Source organism: Mesoplodon densirostris, chromosome 3 (genome assembly GCF_025265405.1).
Source record: "Mesoplodon densirostris isolate mMesDen1 chromosome 3, mMesDen1 primary haplotype, whole genome shotgun sequence".
NCBI classification, from domain to species: domain Eukaryota; kingdom Metazoa; phylum Chordata; class Mammalia; order Artiodactyla; family Ziphiidae; genus Mesoplodon; species Mesoplodon densirostris.
Window position 1 is genome coordinate 149821553 of NC_082663.1, and position 15255 is coordinate 149836807.

General features: G+C 59.5%; 1 protein-coding gene across 1 annotated transcript; it reads left to right on the plus strand.

Moving 5' to 3' along the window:
* The first annotated feature begins 785 nt into the window (after nt 1-785).
* On the plus strand, nt 786-14346 carry UBXN6 (UBX domain protein 6). The gene is made up of 10 exons (XM_060094524.1): nt 786-969; nt 4244-4407; nt 4866-4930; nt 5992-6120; nt 10117-10214; nt 10771-10846; nt 11562-11646; nt 11752-12102; nt 12269-12417; nt 12981-14346. Exons 1-10 carry the CDS (start codon nt 887-889, stop codon nt 13104-13106), a joined length of 1326 nt encoding a protein of 441 aa, XP_059950507.1. The 5' UTR covers nt 786-886; the 3' UTR covers nt 13107-14346.
* Nucleotides 14347-15255: the final 909 nt, after the last annotated feature.

The following is a 15255-nucleotide window of genomic DNA, read 5'->3' on the forward strand; positions in this document are numbered from 1 at the left end:
GTGGCTTCTCTTTGTTGCGGAGCACAGGCTCTAGGCATGCAGGCTGCAGTAGTTGTGGCACACGGGCTTAGTTGCTCCACGGCATGGGGGATCTTCCCAGACCAGGGCTGGAACCCGTGTCCCCTGCACTGGCAGGCGGATTCTTAACCACTAAGCCACTAGGGAAGTCCAGCAGGTGCTATTCTTATCCCCATTTCATAGATAGGAAACTGAAATTCAGGAAGGTTAAAGTTTGGGCGGCACCAGATTCTTCCATTCTTCCTTAAACTTCGTCAATGTTCTGAGGATAATCTCCCGATCTCCTTAATTTAAACCCCGTGGGGTCCGCCATCGTGGGTCCCCAAGCCCCAGCTCTGTGCATCTTCTTCATTCTCTCCCACACTGTGTGCGTGGGGGACTACTAGGGCGGACCACCGGGTTGGCTTGTGGGGACCTTGAATGCCCCCACATTGAGTTGGGACTTTATCACGTAACCGCCGGGGAGCCAGAGATGGTTCTTGAGGAGGGAAACGGACAAGGCCAGCGCTTTCTCCGTGGGGTTGTAGTTCTGTCCCTCCCTCTCCTGTCACTCACTCCTTGGGGAACGCGGTGGAAGGCGCCCAAGCACAGCCTCCCGCTGGAAGCGCCCTCGTTGCCCCTGGCAACAGAGTCCAGGAGAACCACCGAGACGCGGCCCGACAGTGCAGAGCGCTCACTCCGAGCCAGCAAGGCGCGGAGATCTAGAAAGCGGCGTCTGACCGATTGTCACGTGGGCTGCCCTCGGGAAGGCGGGACTTCCGGCGGCCCAGTATTTTCTTTCCGGTTGTTGGCTCCTACCGGCCCCTCCCTTACTGGCCCCTGCGCCCCCCTCCCCCCGCGGCCCCCCGCCGCCGGGCCCGCCGCCACCATGAAGAAATTCTTCCAAGAGATCAAGGCCGACGTCAAGTTCAAGAGTGCGGGGCCCGGTCAGAAGCTCACTGAGTCGGTGGGGTGCGTGACAGGCGCTGAGACTTGAGGCCCGAGGGCGGTGATCAGCGGAGGGGGAGGGGCGGGGAGGCCAGGGAAGACGAGAGGCCGGGAGGGGCGGCAGAGAGAGCGTGGGGAGAAACCTCGGGGGGCGGGGCAAGAGGGAGGGAGTGGGAGTAGGGGGGAGGGGAGGCCTCCGGGGGCGGGGCAGGAGGGGGCGAGGCTGGAGGGGGCGGGGCTGCAGAAAGTGAGGGGGTCCCTGGAGAGACCCTAGGGGGTTAGGGCGGGCGGTAAGGGAGAGGCTGGGGATGCGGAGAAGGGGCCCTGAAGAGGCATCGCATAGGGCTTGGGGGAATCTAGGTGACCAGAGATTGGGGACTGAGCCTGGAGAAACAGGTAGAGCTGGGGTCGCAAAAAGTCGTGAGGCTTAGACTCTGTGGCGATGGGGGTCTGGGCCTTGGTTCTGGAGCAGGAGGGAGGACGGGTTGAGGATCTGGAAGATCAGGGAGCCTGAGGCGTTGTTGGAAGGGTGGTCAGGGACTTGGGAGGTGCGGATGCACTGGGTGGGTGGTGGGTTCTGCGAGGGGCTGAGGAAGGTCTGGGAGGAGAAGGAAGGCAGGTGGGTGGAGCTGGGGAGCTGGGGGAGTCTGCTACCGGAAGGAGGTGGGGGGCCTCGTGGGTGATGGCTGAGTGGCCTGGAGGTCCCGAGGGTGACCTGGGAGGGGAGGGGAGGTGGCCTGCATTTCCAGGCCTCTGTGACTTATCTGGGGAGGACTTGGAGAAGAGAAGGGCCTGGGGCCACAATGGAGGCTCCATGGGCAGGTGTGAGGGGCCAGTGCTGTGCAGAGGATAGTGAAGAGCTGGAGCAGGTGAGGATGCCAGACTGAGGGCCGGTGGGCTGAGAAGGAGGCTCCACTGGGGGGGATGGGATGAGAAGAGGGAGTTCAGGAGGGGCTGGGGCTGCTACCAGGAGCTACAGAGGGGGCTGGGGGACCCGAGGGGTTTAGGTTCGGGAGTGACTGAAGAAAGAGGTCAGCCTGGGGAGGGGTCTGTGAGGCATAATGGAAGGGATTGTGAAGAGGTCGGGGCTGGGAGGGGGTCGGAGGAGAGGCAGGGAGGCTGGCAGGAAGGGGTGGTGAGGGCATCATGAGGCAGTGGGGGTGGGTGAGGGAGAGTGGGTGCGTGGCAAGGACATCAGGGCATCTGTCACGAGGATTGGGGGCCCCTGGGGTTCTTGGGAGGGGACAAAGGAGTAGTGGGACAAAGGAGGCCCATGAGGGTCAGATCCATGAGTACGGGAGGGAAGTGCAGGTCCTGGGAGCCTGGGGCGGTGACAGGGGAGGAGGGCAGCTTAAGAGGGGCCCAGGGAGAGCCGTGGGCCAGACAAGGGGGTTCATTCATTTGTTCATCAAGTAGCGGGTGGAGGTGGGAGGCTGGTGCAGCTGGACTGTGTGTGACAGGAAGGAGGTGGGGGCTGATGGCTGTGTCAGACTGGAGGCCTGGGAGGACAGGAGAGGGGAGCCACATGGAGATCCAAGCTTCTGTGACATACCTGGAGCCAGACTGGAGACTCAGGGTGCATGCGAGGGTGTGTGTCCAGCACTGTTACGGCATGAAAATCCCTGCCCTCTCAGGGCTCACGTTGTAGTGGGGAGAGGTGGACAAGTAGAACAATACATAAACGATGAAAGATCAGCCCTGAAGAAAAACAAACAGGGTCCAGAGAGTGAACCATGTAGGTGACTGTTAGGTGGTCTGGGAATGCCTCTCTGAGAAGGTGACTTTTGAGCGAGAGCTGGATGAGGTGAGACTCAGCCGTGTGGAAATCAACCCCTGTCTCTCTGTCTCTGTTTCTGTCTCTCTCTCTCTCTCACACACACACACACAGTTGAAGCGGTGCCTGTCCCTCCCAGGCAGAACACTCCAGGCAGAAGGCACAGAAAGTGCAAAGGTCCTGTGGTAGGAGGTTGGGTCTGTGTGAAGAACAGCAGGGAGTATAGATAGGAGTGAACAAGGGAAAGGGGCAGGTTGTGAAGGGCCTGTAGCGTGCAGAGGCTGCAGGATTCTGTCCTGCATGGGATGAGAGGGCTTTGTGCAGAGGAGTGACTGGGTTTTAGAAGGATCCCTCTGGCTGCCCAGAGGAGCCATGAAGCAGGTGAGTGAGGGGTCTTGGAAAAATGGCGTTTTCATGGAAAGATGGGGCTAGGGTGGCACTACGTGACTTGTCTTTTCTTCGACCTGAAACTCTCAGCTGTTGGGAGGGCGGGAGAGAGGGGCCGGGATGGGCAGGAAGCTCCCGGAGGCCTGGAGACAAGAAAAGAGGGCTGCCTGGGTGTCTGAGCAGAGTGGGAAGCATGAGGGCCATGAACTCAGAGCCTTGGCTCCTGAGAAGGTTCTAGAGATATAGCACAGATGATTCCAACTAGTGGCATCAGGAGAGGGTCCTGAGGAAAGGAGGGTGAGGCAGGTGAGTCAGACCCTGGTGGGAAGAAGGCCATCTCTGCTGGAACGTCAAGGCCAGGTCGTTCTCAAGCTAGGTTGGGTTAGGAAGCTGCCCATCCTGTGGGATGATCACCCTGCCTACTTCCCAGGGTGGAGAGGAGATTAAACCAGATCTTTGTTTGTTTGGGGTTTTTTTTGGCCATGCTGCACAGCATGCCGGATCTTAGTTCCCTGACCAGGGATCAAACCCGAGCCCAAGACAGTGAGAGCACCGAGTCCTAACCACGGGACCGCCAGGGAAGTCCCTAAACCAGATCCTTGTAACACTCCACGCAGGGCCTGCGTGCGGCCTGGCCTGCTGCCCGAGCTTCTGTGACCCTCTGGGGCTTGTGAAAGGGCGTCTGGAGCACTCGCTGGGAGGCACGTTGCCATGCGTAATAGACGCGCTGAGCGACAGCTAGCTCCCGGTGCGCTGTCTGGCACACAGTAGGTGCTCAGTAGATGAAGCCTCCATGTCTCACCCTCGTAGACAGTAAGGGTGGAGCCTCTCGCTCAGGGAAGGGGGCGAAGAGCATCAGCCCCTGTGGACGTTAGGCGTGCTCTTACCTCGCCTGACAGATGACTCCGAGGCCCAGGCCCGTGCAGGATTTGTCCAAAGTGGCGGGCAGGGCGGGAAGCAGAGTCACTGTCTGCCTCCTGAGGCTCCTCCGTCTGCGTTAGACCCGTCTGGTGGCCGTGGTGGCCCCTGGGGCAGAGGCCCATGTCTGTCTGCTGGGGCAGGAGCAGAAGTGGGAGAGGGACAAAAGCTCTTCTATCTGCCCCCACGTCACCTCACGGTCCCACCGCATCTCCCTAGGGAGAAGGCCCCCAAAGAAAAGCCCAGCAAGCCGGCGCTCCGGCAGCCCCGCCAGGGACCCACCGATGAGGCGCAGATGGCGGCCGCGGCGGCCCTGGCCCGGCTCGAGCAGAAGCAGCCCAGGGCGCGGGGCCCCACGTCACAGGAGTCCATCCGGAGCCAGGGTGAGTCTCGGCTGTCCTTGGGCCACAGGGGTGGGGACGGGGGGGCGGTGGAGCGGGCCTCTGCCCCTCTGTCCTCGAGGCTGATCCTTGACTTTTCATGCGTTCCAGGTCCTGTGCTTGGCTCTGGCTGAAAATAATTTCATAGCCAGCGATTCGGGGTGGGAGGAGGGTTTAAATCACAGCTGTGAGCCAGTCCACAAAGGGGCCATGCAGGTGGAAATGCCAAGGGGTCTGCTGTGGTCTGGGCGGCACGGATGTCAGGGAGGTTGCGGAGGGGAGGGTTGGGACTCAGAGGAGGAGGGGGAGCATGTGGCCTGGCGCAGCCTGGGGGCATGGAGAGGTTGGCGGGCTGGGAGCACCTCGAGCTGGAAGGACTAGAATTTGACCCACACGAGGGTCCGTGCCGGGGAATGGTGTGCCTGGCTCGCACACTGACCCGTCCCTGCCTCTCCCCGCAGTGAGAAAGGAACTTCAAGCTGAAGCGACTGTCAGTGGGAGCCCAGAGGCCCCAGGGACCAACCCGGTAAAAGCATCACGATGGCAGCATGACACCCAAGGGGTGGCCTGGGGCGGGCAGGGGAGCTGGGAGCCCTCAGAGTGCCCGCTTGGGCTCTCTTCTGTGTTTGGTCTGATTGGTGCCCAGCCCTGGGCGGTAAGCATCTGGTGCTGGAGAGGGTAGGGAGATGCAGAAGGGACAGCGGGGTGGATCGAGGTCATCTCTGGCCTCAGGACGCTGGGGATCCCCGTGGTTGAGGGCGGTGTCATCTGGGACCTGTGTGCTTGGCATCTAATGACACCAGGCCCAGGCCCTGGGGGAGGAACTGCACCTCCATTAAGTTCCCTCCCTCCCCTGTAACCCCATGAAGGTAGGTGCTGTTACAGTTCCCACTTTTCAGAAGAGAAAACTGAGGTTCAGAGAGGTGAGGCCTGGTGCCCTTGGTCATGCACCTCGAAACCAGCAGGGGCAGGACTGGAACCCCAGTCTGTCTGAGTCCAAAGCCCTTAGCCTTAGCGCTGCCCTCTGCTGCCTTCCTCGGATACAGGAGGGCACCACGGAGACTGGTGTAGTCAGGGAGGCCTTCCTGGAGGAGGCAGGCCTCAAAGGAGGACTTGGCAGAAACTGTTCTGAGCAGCACCACCTCTGAGGCCTCACTGAATTTCAGAATGGAAGGGACCCTGGATATTACCTAGGAATTGAGGCCCAGAACAAGGCTGGGACTCGTCCAGGGCACCGTGACTCCTCACTCTCCCACCAAAGCCCCTTCCTCACCAGGTAGGGGGGCAGGAAGAGCAGGAACGATCAATTCAGCACTTACACCATGTCCGGAGCTGCTCCACGCTTTCCGTTCCTTACCTTGTTGAATTCTGAGGTGGTCCCTCGAGGACATCTTACAGACCAGAAGACAGGCTCAGAGGGGCTTGGCCACTGGGCCACGGTGTCCCATGGCTAATAGGCAGAGGGGACAGCATTGGGACCAGGATGTCTGGCTCCCAGGGCCACGCTCTCAGGATTGTGGCACTCGGGCAGCTCGGGGTGGCCTCTGTCCACAGTCTAGGCTCAGACACCCTCACCCATCCTCCCAGGTGCCCAAGCCCAAAGAGGAGGGCTCGACCCACCTGGCAGTGCCCGGAGTGTACTTCACCTGCCCGCTCACAGGGGCCATCCTGAGGAAGGACCAGCGGGACGCCTGCATCAGAGAGGCCATTCTCTCGGTGAGTGCCGGCCCCGGTGCCGGAGCCAACCCCCGGAAGCCCGGGTGGCACAGAGCATATGCTGTGGTTCTGTTCTAACCTCTCTAAAGAGGGAGTACTTACCTGAGGGACGGAATTCAAGATAGAGAAGGGTAGGCGGGGAAAAGCCACCTCCCACCCACCTCATGGCCATTCTCCCTGAGGCAGCAGCTGTAAGTAGTCCAGGCCCCTTTTCAGAGATGCTCCAAATACGCACAAACTACCGATGCATCTATATTTGCCACACGTGCTGTGTGTTTGTTTTACGTAAAAGGTAATGTACCGTTCACGCCTGACGTGGAAACTGCTAGGTATTATATCAGTACAGAAAGAACTTCCACATTTTTTTCCCCTTAAAACTCTGTATTTGGAAATAATTTAAAACCTAAAGAAAAATCGCAAGGAGAACAAAAAGAACATGTGAACATCCTTTACTCAGGGTGGGAGTGTCCTATTACTGTTCTGACAGATTACTACGAACTTGGTGCCTCCAGACAGCATGCCTCTTATAATTCTGGAAATTAGAAGTGGGAGTTGGGTCTCACAGGGCCACAGTCAAGTTGGCCGCAGGGCAGTGTGCCTTCTGGGAGCCCTAGGGGGAGTCAGGCTGTCTGTACTCCATGGCTCCTTCTCCGTCTTCACAGCCAGCGGTGAGAGGCCAGGTCTTTCCCAGCTGCCATCTCTCTGCTTCTCTCTCTCTCTCTCTCTCTCTCTCTCTCTCTCTCTCTCTCTCTCTCTCTCTCTCTCTCTCTCTTCCCCCTTTTAAGGGCCCTTGTGATTCCATTGGGCTCACCTGGCTAATCCAAGCTAATCTCCCTATTTTAAGGTCCACTGATCAGCAGGCTAACTCCATCTGTCACCTCCACACCCCCTGACCCATAACATACTCCCAGGTTCCAGGGATCAGGTCACAAATATGTATGTCATTCTGCCCATCTTACTCACATTTTCCAGTTGCTAACATTTTTACCCCAATGGCTCTGTCACAGCTCTCTGTTTTTTTCTGAGCAGTTCAAAAGCCTGCATTCTCCACAGTGATTGCGTGATGACTCATGGCAAATTGTTCCCTGACTCTTTAACCAACCCCGTGTTGATAAGCGCATAGGAAGTTTCCAGTCTTTTGCTAGTGAGGACAATATTTATGATGAAAACCTTGTCTGTACATCACTTTGAGCTGTAGGCTCCATTCCAGAAGCAGAGTTGTTGGGACAGAGGACAGCGTGTAGGGATTTGGATAGTTGTCACCAGATGAACCTCCATGTGGGTTGTCCTGATTCACACTCACCCAGCAGTGTGTGAGAAAATACCCATTTCCCTGTCCCCCATTGTCACTGTGGGTTACCAAACATTTTTTGTCTTTACCCAAACTGATTGGTAAAAATAATATCTCAGCATAGTTTTAGTGTGCATTTCCTTTTTTTTGCTTAGGTTGGCTGTGTTTTCATATGAGAATGCATCCTTTGCCCATTTTTGTGTTGGGTGGTGGGTTTTTTTTTCTTATTGATTTGTAGGCACTCTTTACATATTAGGAAAAACTAGCCTTTTGCCTATGATCTGAGTTGTGAATATTTTTCTCCAGTTGTTTACTTTTAGAGTTGGCTTATGGTCATATGGCCATGTAGAAATTTTTAATCTCTATGTAATTCAATGTGTCGGTCTTATTTTATGGCTTCTGGGTTTTGTGACCTACTCAGGAAGGCCTTCCCCACTTCAGGATTAAAACAACTCTTCCATGGTTTTTCTAGTGCTTTTCTGTTTTGTCTTTTGTTGTTTGCTTTGTTTAATGTTTAAAGCTTTTTTTTTTTTTTTTTTGTGGTACGCGGGCCTCTCACTGTTGCGGCCTCTCCCGTTGCGGAGCACAGGCTCCAGACGCGCAGGCTCAGCAGCCATGGCTCATGGGCCTAGCCGCTCCGCGGCATGTGGGATCTTCCTGGACCGGGGCATGAACCCGCATCCCCTGCATCGGCAGGCAGACTCTCAACCACTGCGCCACCAGGGAAGCCCTGTTTAAAGCTTTGATCCCACTAGAATTATACCTGTGTAGAATAGGATGCATGGAACTAGTGTTATTTCTTTTTTTTTCCCGGATAGTTATCCAGTTTTCCCCAATCCTCATTTATTGAAACACCTGTCTTTTGGCCACTGTGAAATATGCCGTTATCACAAAGTAGATCCCTACATGGATTCAGTTCCTTTCTGGATGTGTCTGTTCCTTTGTCCCCTTGTCCGTTCATGCGCCCTGGTCCTAATTTAAACGAGGCTGCAGGCTGCCTAGGAACATCTGAGAACAGCATTTGAAGCTGCAGCTCTTCCCTGGGTGGGTGGGTGTGCTTGTCCTGAGGAGGCTGGAGTAGGGGGCGCTCAGCCTGGCTCAGCCGTGTCCTGAGGACGCCCCCCATCTTACTGCTGCTTCTCTGCAGACCCGATTTCTCTGCCCTTACACATCTTTTTGTCCTACTCTGGCAACTTACTGGCAGACTGGGCTAGGTCCCAATTTGAAGTTCCCAGGAGAGCTGGCCCAGTTCAGATCAGACAACTAAGTGACACAGCTGTGGCTGCTGAAGGCTCACCCCAGTGTAGCTGAGGGAAGGTAGCTGGGGCAGGGTGGAAGCCCCACAGCTGCCTTCCAGGAGCTGTGGCTGGGCTTCTGCAGGGCTGCCCAGGGGTAGATCTGAGTGGGCCAGGTCTTCTGTTCTCTTGATTCATCACCTCTGGTGACTCAGCTGTTCACCCCCACCATTTTTTTGTTTTCTTTTTGGCCACACCTTGCGGCATGCGGAACTTCCCCGACCAGGGATCGAACCCATGGCCCCTGCAGTGGAAGCGCGGAGTCTTAACCACTGGACTGCCAGGGAGGCCCCACCCCCACCATCATCCAGGCAGTGCAAATGACTTTGGGGCTGACGCGGGTGCCAGCCCCACTCGCCATGTAACTAGTGACTTTCTGGGGCTGCAGAGAAACACCACCACACGGTGTGGCCGTGTGCAGTGGCTATCCAGAGCGTGAGCAGATCTGCTGCCCAGTCTTGCCCCTCGCCTTAGTTATCCATTCTCAGCCTCTCCTCGCTGGGGTGCTGTTCGCAGGGTCCCCGGGGGTGCCCAGAGGCTGGGCCGGTCGAGGGATCAACTGTGGGCCCTGCGACCTCTCCATCTGCAGCTCCTCCTCTCCCAGAGAAGCAGGTGGAGCCCCCGAGATGTGGGGACCAGTCAGTGATGTCTCCACTATCTTGCCTCCCCCAGGAGCGGCCAGGCAGCTGCAGGTCACAGACCTCTTTTGTGTCCTGTCTCTGCCACCTCCGTCTGTTTCTAGAACGCCCTCGTAGGGATGGGGGATGAGGAGGGACGGCAGGTCCGCAGTGGCCGGCGGGTCCTGGGCACTCAGCTGCTGCGCCCTTGGTGGCGCTCAGTGCTGGCGTTGGGCACCAAAGCCAGAGCGGTAGGCCAAGGTCTGTGTCACGCCGACCCGAGGGGTGGCGTAACCTGGGCTGCCATCGCCCCCTTTTCCCTAGACGTGAGGGCAGGGCTGAGGCCCCAGGCTGGCGTCATCAAAAGGGCTTTCCAGGGCCTCCCTGGTGGCGCAGTGGTTGAGAGTCCGCCTGCCGATGCAGGGGATACAGGTTCGTGCCCCGATCTGGGAGGATCCCATATGCCGCGGAGCGGCTGGGCCCGTGAGCCATGGCCGCTGGGCCTGCGCATCCGGAGCCTGTGCTCCGCAACGGGAGGGGCCACGACAGTGAGAGGCCCGCATACCGCAAAAAGAAAAAAAAAAAAAAAAAAAAAAAAAAGGGCTTTCCTCCTCCTTCTTCTGCTGTTGAGTTTGCTCCTGTCCCACACTAGGGCTTTGCCGTGAGACAGTTCTTACTGTTGTCACCGGTGTCACTGCTGCCCCCTGAGTGCTGAGACCTGGCTGCTTCGCTGGCATGGCCTCCAGGCCCTGAGGTGGACGCTTTCTGACTCAGCTTTCCTCCCTCCTCCCAGCACTTTTCCACCGACCCAGTGGCCGCCTCCATCATGAAGATCCACACGTTCAACAAGGACCGGGACCGGGTGAAGCTGGGCGTGGACACCATCGCCAGGTGAGCAGGTGGCCCCCTCCCACCGGGGTGCCAGCTCCTGGGCCTCCATCACTATCGGCTGAGGGGCCCCGGAGGGAGCACGGCCCTGGGAGTGAGGCCAGGCCCCACCCTTCACTCCCCCTCGCCCTTGGGGAAGGGGCTTGGCCTCTCTGGGCCTCGGTTTACCAGTGTTTAGAACGAAGAGGTTTACTGAATCGGGGGTTCCCAACCCTGGCTTCCCTTTGGGATCATCAGAAGAATGTGAAGCAGGCAGGGTCACCCCCACCGCCAACTCCTCTGATGGGAGTAGGTCGGGGGCGGGGCCAGAAGTCTGTGTTGCTTAGCAACCCCCAAGCCAGCTCTGGGGACCCATCAGCTCTGGCTCTGGTTGCTCCACCCCCACCACGGTGGCTCCTTGGTGCCCTCAGGGGGAGGCAGGACTGAGGAGGAGGCCCAGTGTCGGGGGCACCAGGGGTTGGGCTCTATGGGGTGTACCAGGTATGACGGCAGCCTTCCCGGGGGTCACTCTTAGCACGAGCCTGTGTGGCTCTAAGCTGCTCTCCCCTGTCCGCCCCAGGTACCTGGACAACATCCACCTGCATCCCGACGAGGAGAAGTACCGGAAGATCAAGCTTCAGAACAAGGTGTTCCAGGTGAGGGCTGCCATCAGAGTGACTTAGCCTGGGGTGGCCGGCGTGGCCGGGCCTGTGAGGCCACCCAGGACCCAGGCTGGCGGTGGGAGCAGCTGGTCTGCAGCCAGCCAGTGGTGGCCAGAGCCGGCTGCAGAAGGGCCCCTGCAGGGCTTGGGAGTTGAGGTGGGCAGAAGGTGCCAGGCGGGGAGGGAGGGCTTCGTGAGCACAGGAAGAGCGCAGGACGAGCACAGTACGTGTACACTGTCTGCTCTCGCCACCAACCCACGGCGTGACTCGACTTTTCTTTGAATTAGCTGGGAACACATCGGCACTGGGGAGATTTTTCACGCAAATGCAGACTTCTGGTTTCTGTGGAGAAATCGCAGGGTCCTAGCACTCTGGCCCATGGTACCCATGCAGCTGGCGGAGCCCCGCTCTCTCCTGGGGGTCCCCACCCACATCCAGCATCCCAGAGCTTGCCTCCCCCACTTCTGGGGACTCCCAGCCTCCGCTGTCCTTTGGCTCTTCAGCCTGCTTCACCCTGGTGTTGACCTTTTGGGATCCCAGGCCCTCTGTGAGCTCACCCCTGCAGCCAGCTTTGGGGGTTCATCCTGTCCAGGGGCAGCCGCCACTCTGAGACTGGGGACTCTGGGCCAGAAGGGCGGGGCGGGCAGTGAGGCCGGTGGGGCATGAGGAGGCCCCAAGGGTCCCGCATGACCTCTGGCTCTGCTCTCAGGAGCGCATTAACTGCCTGGAAGGGACCCACGAGTTTTTTGAGGCCATCGGCTTCCAGAAGGTGCTGCTTCCGACCCCCAACCAGGGTAAGAGAAAAAGAGAAGGGCTGTGGCTGAGCCCAGGGGCAGGGGTGGGAGGGGCCCGGCTCGGGGGTCTCCCTGCCACGGCAGTGACGTGCCCACGTGTCCCAGAGGGCCCCGAGGAGTTCTACGTGCTGAGCGAGGCCGCCCTGGCCCAGCCCCAGAGCCTGGAGCAGCACAAGGAGCAGCTGCTGCGCGCCGAGCCCGTGCGGGCCACACTGGCCCGCCAGCGCCGGGTCTTCCGGCCCTCGCCCCTGGCCTCCCAGTTCGACCTGCCTGCGGACTTCTTCAGCCTCACGGCGGAGGAGCTCAAGCGAGAGCAGCGGCTGCGGTCAGAGGCCGTGGAGCGGCTGAGCGTGCTGCGGACCAAGGCCATGCGCGAGCGGGAGGAGCAGAGGGAGATGCGCAAGTACACGTACACGCTGCTGCGCGTGCGCTTTCCCGACGGCTGCCTCCTCCAGGGTGCGTGCCGGGTGCTGGCAATGCTGCCTCGGGTCCGCTGTGCGCCGGCAGGAGCAGCCTGCTCTGGTCTGAGCTCGTTCCGGGGGAGGAGGCCGAGGGCTCAGGGGGCTGGGTGGGCTCAGGGGGGCTCCCACGAGCTCCAGCGCCACTCTTGTCCCCCCGCCAGGGACCTTCTACGCCCGGGAGCGGGCGGCAGCACTGTACGCGTTTGTCCGGGAGGCCTTGCAGATGGACTGGCTGCCTTTTGAGCTGCTGGCCTTGGGAGGGCAGAAGTTGTTGGAGGACGAGAACCTGGCCTTCAATGAGTGCGGGCTGGTGAGTGACGGGCTCCCTGCACAGTGGATCCGGGTTCTCTGGGTTCTTGTTGAATCGGCACAAACCCCCGAGGAGGGGGATGCTCTTCGGTTGGGGATGGCATTAGGGGACGGGGTCCTGGGGCCAGGCTCCCTGGGTGTGAGTCCCACCTTTCCACTTCTTTACCATGTGATCTTGAGTAACTTCTGTGTCTACAAAATGGGAATGTGCCCAGTGTGTTAAGAGTCCTCTGTGGCGCAGAGCCAAGGTGGCGTTCAAAACGTAAGGAATTACTGGGGAGGGTGCAGGAGGGGGCTAGAGAGCGGTCAGACCCTGATTCAGGGAGGCCTGGACAGGAAGTTTTGAGTGCTGCCCGACGCTGGGTTGGCTTCAGCCAGGCCAGGGGGCGTCCCCAAGCCCGGGTCATCATCAGAGCAGCCCCTGTTACGAGTGGACTGAGAGTGCATGGGTGTGCCGTCAGCGGCGGGGAGCAGCCCCTGCTCCAGCAGGAAGATTTGAACATGAAGCGGAAGCTCTGTCACGTAAAGGCCAGAGCGAGGCTTAGGCTTCTTACTCCACTGCAGGTGCCCTCGGCCCTCCTGACCTTCTCGTGGGATGCAGCCGTGCTAGCAGACATCAGGGCTGCGGGGGCCCAGCCAGACTCATCTGTCCTGAAACCCGAGCTCCTGTCGGCCATCAAGAAGCTCTAATGAAACAAAAGCAGGGTTGGCTTCAGCCCCTGTGGGGTCTGTCTCATGCTCTCTCCCTGCTTCCTCCACACTCCTCTCGTCCCCGGTCCCCCCACCACTCCGGGGCCTCCCAGCCTCCTCCGGAACCTCCTCCTGCCCACGGGCACCACAGGCATGGGGAAGGGTGCTGGTTGGCCGTGGACGTGTGCCGAGACTGCCACCTGGATGGGGCAGCCACTAGTAGCCTGCTTAGAGAAGCCCAGGCCCAGTCCCCGTGTGCTGTGGCCCCAGTGGCTGCGGCTAGCCCTGAGGTGACTGGCACAAGAACGAGACACTGGGCCTGTCAGGACACGGTGTGTAAAATTCTAAACCTGAATAAATAGGGTGTTTGACTAGTTTCCCGGTGGTGAGTTGAAGCCGTGGGAGGCAGCATAGGGTGGCAGCTCTGCAGAGCTGCCGGCAGGCGAGGCCCGGCCGTGGCTCCCGGTGAAGTGGGGCCAGGCGGACACCCCGCGGCCACCTGGGCACCCAGGAGCCCCTCATGTCTGAGGCGAGCTCTTCACTTCCTGCACCTTCCTAATTGTTGTCCCCACCAGCCTGATGAGCCAGCCCTGCTGAGCGCTTCCCAGGGCCCCGGAGCCTTGCAGGCCCCACAGGGCAAGCTCCCCCAGATGTCCACATCCTCCTCCCTGGAACCTGTGAATGCATTACTTCATGTGACACAGGGACTTGGCCTGTGATTGAGGATGAGATGGGAGGTGGCCCTGGGTTAACCTGGTGAGTTCTGATGTGTGGAGGAAAACAGAAGGGATGCGGAGATGTGGAGGAAGGGGCCACATGCCAAGGTTGGCCTCCAACAGCTGGAAGAGGGACATAAACAGATTCCCCCAGAGCTTCCAGCGGGAACCAGCCCTGCTGACACCTGATTCTGAGCCAGTGAGGCCCTTGTCGGACTTCCACCCCCCAGAACTGCCGGTAGAACAAGTCTGGCGGTTCATTGCAGCAGCCAAGGGGAGCCAACACAGACGGGGGGCCAAGGCCTGGAGGGAGTGGGCACTCGCCCCTGGTCACACCTCTGCCAGGAGACACCTGAGCCCCCGCTTCTGACCACTCATCTGGATCGTCCCCTCCCTCTCACCTGCAGCCTGGCCCCGGGCTGTGGCCCCTACTGGACCCTTGCCTTCACGGAGGCCAGTGGTGGCTGGTTCTCTGGCCACTGTGAGATTAAAGCATCCAGGCCCCAAATGTGATTAGAACAAAATTCCCTGGTAACCCCGTCAGTCACACGCGCTTTGCCTCCCACCTGGGCCACCGGCAGCTCTGTTCTCACATGCGGGCAGGACCTAGGCCCATCCTCCTTTGCCGCTTCATCTCCGGAACCCAGCACTGCCTCGGCTTGATACCCTGCTCTCAACTCCCACTAGGAGTCAGCTGCAAATTGTCAGGTGGCAACTCAAAGTTTTAAGGCGACGTGACTGCTGCAGGTAGTCACATCACAGGTGGAGTCACACCTGCGTCCTCTCCCTGTGCCGGCACTCAGCCTCACCCCACCTGCAGCAGCTCATCCTGGATGGGGCCAGGGTCCTCACCCCACAACTGGGGTGCTTGTCAGCCCCACCCGTGCGGAGCTGGAGAGGAATGGGACCCCTCCAGGAGGATTGGGGTGCTGCCAGGAGAGGCAGGCCCGGCAGGGACCTGGCCCCCACATGGCGAGCTCCCCGGGGCTAGGGTCGTGTTGCCCTGTTTCGGGTGTATCCAGTCAACACTGAACCATTCTTCACAATGAGATGCCAGCCGACTCTTCTCTCTCGGGAACAGCGGCAATAAAGACAGCACGATGTGAGGGGCCGGCAGACAGGAGCCCGGTTCCAATGGAGTCTGTGAATTCTGCCAAAATCTCAGCAGCTCCAGGTCCTCAGCGCATGCTCGGACGCCTCTGAGGGGCCTATCACAGCCCGGTCCGAGGGCTGCTCCAGGGCCTCGGAGGCCAGGGCTCAGCAGGCGCCGTGGCTGGCTCCACGCTGCTCAGCTTCAACACTCCCGAGGGGTGGCCTGACCCAGCGGTCGGTTCTGGAAGCCAGGATTCAGCTCCTGGAGGCTGGGAATACCTCTGCTCGCCTACCCGAGGGGCAGGAGGGATTAACCGGCGTAAGCCACCTGCCAAGAAGCC